At 42.1% G+C, this 7,253-nt stretch overlaps 2 protein-coding genes across 4 annotated transcripts in view; one reads left to right on the top strand and one right to left on the bottom strand.

Annotated features, from left to right (window-relative positions):
• Pclaf (PCNA clamp associated factor) overlaps positions 1–6,271 on the bottom strand; it is a 14,394-nt gene extending 8,123 nt beyond the window's left edge. The window contains exons 1-3 of the mRNA XM_031344225.1: positions 6,113–6,271; positions 5,790–5,867; positions 1,247–1,409 (exon numbers count right to left, since the gene is read on the bottom strand). Coding sequence (XP_031200085.1) covers positions 1,247–1,409; positions 5,790–5,867; positions 6,113–6,158 — 287 coding nt within the window. The 5' untranslated portion in view covers positions 6,159–6,271. The remainder of the gene's footprint in view (positions 1–1,246; positions 1,410–5,789; positions 5,868–6,112) is intronic.
• Trip4 (thyroid hormone receptor interactor 4) overlaps positions 1–7,253 on the top strand; it is an 86,692-nt gene that overhangs the window by 13,973 nt on the left and 65,466 nt on the right. Inside the window, exons 1-2 of one of the 3 annotated variants that reach the window (XM_031344204.1) lie at positions 3,858–3,882; positions 4,512–4,619. The exons of the other annotated variants lie outside the window; for them this stretch is intronic. The gene's annotated coding sequence lies outside the window, so the exon portion shown is untranslated. Of the gene's footprint in view, positions 1–3,857; positions 3,883–4,511; positions 4,620–7,253 lie in introns of those variants that run through there. 3 annotated transcript variants of the gene reach the window in all.

Here is a 7,253-nt window from a genome sequence, read left to right as displayed (position 1 = left end):
CTCGAACTCAGAAATCCACCTGCCTCTGCCTCCCAAGTGCTGGGATTAAAGGCATGTGCCACTACGCCTGGCTAAGGTCCTGAGTCCAAATCCCAGAAACCACATGGTGGCTTACAACCATCTATAGTGGGATCTGATGCCCTCTTCTGGTGTGTCTGAAGACAGCAACAGCATACTCATGCATAAAATAAATAAATCTTTTTTAAAAAAAAAAACAGAAAAAGAAGGAAATTAAAGTGTGGAAGCAGCGAATGGCTCCTCTGGTAGCGTGCTTGCATGTCATTAGACTCTGAACACCTAGAGTTCAGCCCCTGAGACCCATGTAGAGGTGGAAAGAGAACTGACTCCTGAAAGTTGTCCTTTGAGCTCCACACCCTCTATAGCATGTGTCTTGGTTTTGATTCATTGAAATCTAAAAAAAGAATTCAAATATTTTTTCTTTTCGGTGCAGAGTAATGAAGCTAAGGCCTCAAACATGCTAAGTGATCCTCCGCTGAGCTATATCCCCGGCCCCACTCCCTTTTAAAGATTTATTTAATATATGTGAGTACACTTTCACTCTCTTCAGATATGCCAGAAGAGGGCATCAGATCTCATTACAGATGGTTGTGAGCCACCATGTGGTTGCTGGGAATTGACTCAGCCATCTCTCCAACCCCCTCAACACATAGTATTATTACTTATTTTGGAACTGGAAACTAATCCTAGCACTGCAGGCATGCTGAGTAGCAGACTTACCCTGAGCTATGCCCTCAGTCCCTAACTAGTGATGGTATGGAGTAAGACAGAAAAAGAAGAGACAAAAGGAGGGAAGAGAGGGGAGGAGGAAGGCAGACACACTGTAAAGTGTGGTAGCTTATGCCTTTCAGCACAGCACTTGCTCTAGCAAGCTGAGGCAGAAGGATTACAAGAAATTCAAGTTAATCCTGGGTTACATACAGAGACTGTCTCAAAATACAAAACAAAAGGCTATGAAAATTAGAGGAATAGTAAATGAAGAAGAATCAAGTCTCTTTAGAGTAAAGAAAAGTAAATAATTTTTGAAAAATATTTGAAATTTTAAAGTGACATAAATGCATGGTTTTCATTTTCTTACTAGTTCAAAAAGAAACTTTAAGATTACTATCCAAAAAGGAAAAACAAAAACAAAATAAAACCAAAAACCAAAACAAAATAAAATTACTATCCCGTTTATCTTTTATTTTTAGGAGGATATTTTCTTGTTTTCCAAAACATAAACACTTACTTTCTCTTTGCTTTTCCTAAGCCACTGCTTCCTGCTTCTTCAGGAATCTGGTTCTCTTTTTTAGAATCTTTAGGGGACAGCCTGAAGAATTCCCCGATGCCTTTTTGCCACTTGGGAGTTGGGCGCATACAGACTGGGTTCCCTCCAGCATACTTATTTTCAGCTGTAAAATAGAAACAGAACTAAATAAAAACAAGTGTCATTCCCATTCTCCACCCTACCCCTAGACAGGGCTTCTCTGTGTATCCTTGGCTATCCTGAAACTCGCTCTGTAGACCATGCTGGCATCGAACTCACAGAGACCCACCTGCCTCTACCTCCCAATTGCTGGGATTACAGGCATGCACTACCACTAGCACCAGGCATTGACATTCTTTTTTCTTTCTTTCTTTTTTTTTTTATTTTAAGTTTTATTTATTTATTCATTTTTTTTTTATTTTATTTTATCAGGTTTTTTTCGAGACAGGGTTCCTCTGTGTAGCCCTGACTGTCCTGGAACTCAGTCTGTAGACCAGACTGGCCTCGAACTCAGAAATCTGCCTGCCTCTGCCTCCCAAGTGCTAGGAGGTGTGCCCAGCTCTATTTATTTTTATGTATAATGAGTATACCATTGCTTTCTTCAGACACACCAGAAGAGGGCATTAAATCCCATTATGATGGTTATGAGCCACCATGTCATTGCTGGGAATTGAACTCAGGACCTCTAGAAGAGCAGTCGGTGCTCTTACCCACTAACTGTCTCTCTAGCCCCGGCATTGCCATTCCTTAGTATCTCTAGGTATTAAAGTGTTCTATCTTAAATTAGGAAATGAAGTTAGAGAGATACTCTGTGGTAAAGAACACTTGCTGCTTTTCAGAATACTTGATTTAGGCTGGAGAAAGGGCTTTGCAGCTAAGCATACTTGTTTTTCTTGCAGATTACCCAGGTTCCATTCCCATATAGTATCTTGAAACCTTCATAACCCCAATCCTGAAAATCTGATGCCTTCCTCTGGCCTAAATGGGCACACATATAGTACATAGACATACAGTGCAAAATACACATACACATAAAACAAATCTTAAATAACGAAGACCAGAGTTTGATTCTTAACACCCATATCAGGTGGTTCACAACTGCTTGTAACTCCAGCTCCATGGAATCCAATGTCAGGTACCCATCCATACACAAGTCTCTCTCTTTCTCTCTCTCTGTCTGTCTCTCTCTCTGTCTGTCTGTCTCTCTCTCTCTCTCTCTCTCACACACACACACACACACACACGCACACGCGCACACACGCACACACACATTTATATATTAATCACTTGATGTAGAAGCCTGATGTCCTGAATTAAATCTCAAGCTACCACATAAAGGGGAAAGTAGAAAAGCAACTCCCAGAAGTTGTCTTCAGGCCTTATTTGTGCTATAATACATCTCCCCGATAGCAACAATAATACATTTTATAAAATGTATTTTTCCTTAATATAAGTTTGTGCTATGTAGGATAAACTGTCCAAATTTAATTTAGCAGATGTATTTATTTGTTTGTTTGTTTATTTATGAGGGTTTATGAGTGTAAATTTGGTTCAAAGATTGAACCCAGGATCTCACATGTGCTAGGCAAGTGCTCTCTCTACTACTCGGGTACATTTCTTAGAACAAATAGGTTACTTAGTTAAAGAGCATATACACTGTGAGCCAGGCTAGTGGCAGAGGCCTGTAATCTCAGCTACTTGGGAGGACAAAGCAGAAGGATCCAAAGTTCAAAACTTGCATGGATTACCAAATGAGCACAAAGCCAACCCAGGCAAATTATTGAAACCCCAGTCCCAAGCCCTGTCTCCCCTACAAATAGAGCTAAGAACACAGCTCAGCAATGGACTCCACCTGAAATGTCCAAGGCCATAGGTTCAATCCCCAATACCTGGGGAATGGACAATGTGAAATTTTCTGTAAGAGTAAATCCTACTTTTCAAAGCAACTGGCTTCTATCCATAAGGAAAATCCCATTCCTGGTTATATTTTAATAGTCATGTAAAATCAAAATTCAGGCAAAGTTGCCCCTTTAAAAAATAGTTACAGGAGAATGATGACTCTTACCTACAATCCTGGAAACCTGAGTTTGACCCTCTAGTCCCCTAAGTTGAAGATCTTAAGACAGGGAGATCAGAAGTTGAGGCCAGCTTTTAGTTATATAACAAGTTTGAGACTCGCTTGGTTTACATGAGAGATGGCTCCATCCATCTTTAGGAGCACATGCTGCTTTGGTTCAGTCCCTAGCACCTACATGTTGTCTCACAGCCATATGTAAGCATTGGTACACATACATTTGCCAAAACAATACACTCATACATATAAGATAAATGAATCTAAAGTCAAAAGAAAAACAAAAGATGTTCTTCATAATTCCATCAATGAAAACTTGCTAAGCAAATGCTCTAATGCTGAACCATACTCCCAGCCTTAAGTTAATAGAGACATTTTCAGAACTAGAAATATGCAGCAGCAGTTGTGAATTTGGGGGCTGGAGAGATGGCTCAGTGGTTAAGAGCACTGACTTCTTCCACAGGTCCTGAGTTCAATCCCAGCAACCACATGGTGGCTCACAACCATCCATAATGAGATCTGACACCCTCTTCTGGTGCATCTGAAGGTAGCAGCTACATTCTACTTATGTATAATAATAAATAAATCTTTTTTAAAAATTGTGAATTTGGTTTTTGGTAGTACTAGGAATGAAAACTAGGATTTTGTGCATGCTAGACACACCAGCTATCTCTGAGCTTCATTCCAAGCTCTTGATTGATTAAGACAGGATCTCCCTCTGTTACCCAGACTGGTCTGAAACATCTGGGCTCAGGCATCCTCCTGCCTCTTACTCCCAGGTAGCTGGGATTGCAAGTCTTTCCCATTATCCCCAGCTTAGCTGCATGATTTAAAGCCAGTTCTGCTGATTTAGTTGTGTTGCCTTATCAAATTATATAATTTTAAAAATGAGGCTATTGGGCAGTGAGATGGCTCAATGAGTAAAGGAACTTGCTGCCACACCTGGACACCTGAGTTTTAATCCCAAGTTAAGAAAACTGTTTTCCACAATTTTTTTTGTCCTCTGAATTCCATGTTTGTTATAGTGTAAGAATTGATGCATATATGAACATACACTAACACAGAGAGACATTAATTACATGTATTAAAAATAATTTAGAATGAGAATACTATAATCCCATATAGTTGTTTGGCATTAAAAACACAAGTCTGTGAACATTTTTCTTTTATTGGCAGAGAGAAGGTGTGTCAGTACTCCTTACAGCCCAGGCTGCCATCTCAGTCACTATGAAACCTTGACTTCCTGACCATTCTGCCTCTACTACTCATACACTGGGACTACAAGTATGTGTCACTACACCAAGCTACTTCTTATCTTAATGATTGTTTTTGTGAAGCAGCATATTGCTAGGGCCCTCTGGCACACCTGGCACTCACTGCGTATCCCAGGCTGGCTTTGAACATACAGTAGTCCTCCTGCCTCAGCCTTCACACCACTTAGGATTAGAGCCATGCATCTCTTTGCCAGGCTTTTTATCACATGTTAAGGACCTATTCAGTTAGCTTCAGTGATTCAGCAGTAGGCCAGACAATGGCAATAAGTAGAATTTATTTTAGAATAAATAGCATATATTATACTTGTAATTCCAGCAATCTGGGGGGAGAGAGAGGGTAGGGCAGGGGCAGTTGTAGATGTGATTCGGTTGCCTAGCATGCATAAAGCCCTAGGTTAGATCCCCAACACAGACTAAACCTTACATCCATGGCATATGTGTGTAATTCCAGCAGTGAGGAGTTGGAGGGCGAAGGATCTGGAGTTCAAAGTTATTCTTTGTACATAGACATTTTGAGGCCAGCCTGGACTACATGAGACCTTGGAAGAAGGAAGAGAGGGAAAGAGGGAGAACAAAGGGCAGAAGGGAGGAAAGAGGAAGGTCAGGTCGGGAAAGAAATGGGGAGTAGAGGAGGGAGAAGCAGAAACAAAAGCAAAACATACTGGGGTAGTGTGGTTGAGATGTAGCTTGGCAATAGAGTGCTTGTTCAACATGGGTAAGGAAGGCCCAGGGTTCAGTTCCTGAAGATTGCATACATGTTCAGGCACACACACACACACACACACACACACACACCTACCAGAAACGTGGTAGTACTGTCAACCATCACCGTAAATATAATGAGGAGGCACTTAAGTAGCCTCCAAGAAAATAGTAACTGTTAATAACAATTTTAAAAACACCATCCAGTAAAGAAAAATAGGTTTAAAAATAAACTGTCCCTCACCACCAAGACATGAGTTTTCCACTGGACCCTCACATCCCCATCCAAGCCTGCTGAAAGACTAAGGCCCCTTTAGAGGGCGAGAAAGAAATTTAGGGGTAAGAATGTCAAGGAAAACAAATTCCAGAGGAAGGAAACTAAGTAAAAATAACTACACATTGGGTCAGGGCCACACAGGTTAGTACTGCCGGCCTGATGCTCTCAGGGGTGTTCAGAAGCTTCCAGGACCCTTCCTACCTTTTCTCGACGAACTTGAAGAATTGGTGACAAAGGTGGAGGAGCCAAGCACCTTCCTGGGTGCTTGAGAAGCCACCACTGCAAAGAGAGGTAAGGAGGGGCGTTCAGAAGAGGCAGGAGAGTTCCGACCCCCAAGCTTTGTTCTACCACAGTCCCAGGCTAGTGGAGAGGAGGGAGATAAACGACCTTGCCCAGTCTCTGCAGCTTCTTAGAGGCGAAGGCCTGGAGCCTGCCTCCTAGCTGCTCAATGGGAGGCAGCCTTGGGCGTCTCCACCCCAGGGACAGGCCTGGGGAACCCCTTGCCACCTCGCTGCATCCTTTACCTTTTCTGTAGGCGCCTGGTACGTAGTTTGCTTTGGTCCGCACCATGGTCACACAGGAAGAGACAACTTTCACCGACTCCCCAACTGCAGATGTCTCAACTGGACAAGAACCCGAAAATGTTCCCGCCACAGTTTAAATGGGTCTCTTTCCCGCGCGCTCCAAGCTCTTGAGAATCGCGGCTCTTATTGGTTCCGCGCCTTCACCCTGAACCAATTGACAGCGTCCAGCAGTGACAGCCTCGAGACTTCAGGTTTTGCTGGCCAGTCCATCAGCCCCAGTGGTCATGATTCGCACCTCCTCCTGATGGGTGGTGCTAGGACTCTGGGGCGGAGGGGGGGCGGAGGGGGCCGAGGGGAGGGGGCAAGTGTGGGAGCTGAGATGGATAGGTTGTGAACTAGCCAAGTAGTCCACTTATAGAATAAAGCCAAGTAAAGATAGGAATTGTAAAATTTCAAAAGTTACCAGAGTTTAATCCATGATAATTAAACCCTGAAAGTGAAAATTAAGTGGACTTTTCAATGTAAATCAAAACTAAAGTTTAGTATCCTAAGGGTGAACTCTAAAACAATTTTCTGAGAAAGGAAAACTCAATTTAGTTTACAGTGTTTTAAAAACCGTTTTCAGTTTGCATGAGACTAAAAAATTTGGACAAATTGTCCATATACATATAAAAATAAGTAAGCAAACAAACAAACATAGCCAAAGAATTTTTAAATGTAAAAGGGTCATAGCACCAACCCACGTGAGGGTAACCCTGCAGAAAAGAGATCATAAAATTTTCTGACCCGTGTTTCAAATTACAATATTCTTAAGAATTTGTGTTTGTTCTGAATGCCATGCATGAAACAAAACCATGTTCGTGCTGCAGGATGCTTTCTGTCAATGCTTGTTTGACAGACAACCCTTCAAAGTATTATAGAACTACTTCTCTGCAGTGAATTATGCTTGAACAGCAATGAAATCTACTCAGGGCCTTAACCAAATCAACAATTCATAATATATTCAATTTAATGATTTTAAAGCCAGGCCTACTGCACCTTGTGATCTCATCCCTGAAGAGGCAGAGAGGCCGGGCGGTGGTGGCGCACACCTTTAATTCCAGCACTTGGTAGGCAGAGGCAGGCGGATTTCTGAGTTCGA

This window comes from Mastomys coucha, unplaced genomic scaffold (genome assembly GCF_008632895.1).
Source record: "Mastomys coucha isolate ucsf_1 unplaced genomic scaffold, UCSF_Mcou_1 pScaffold23, whole genome shotgun sequence".
In the NCBI taxonomy this organism is placed as follows: Eukaryota; Metazoa; Chordata; class Mammalia; order Rodentia; family Muridae; genus Mastomys; species Mastomys coucha.
This window is presented reverse-complemented; position numbering and strand designations above follow the sequence as displayed.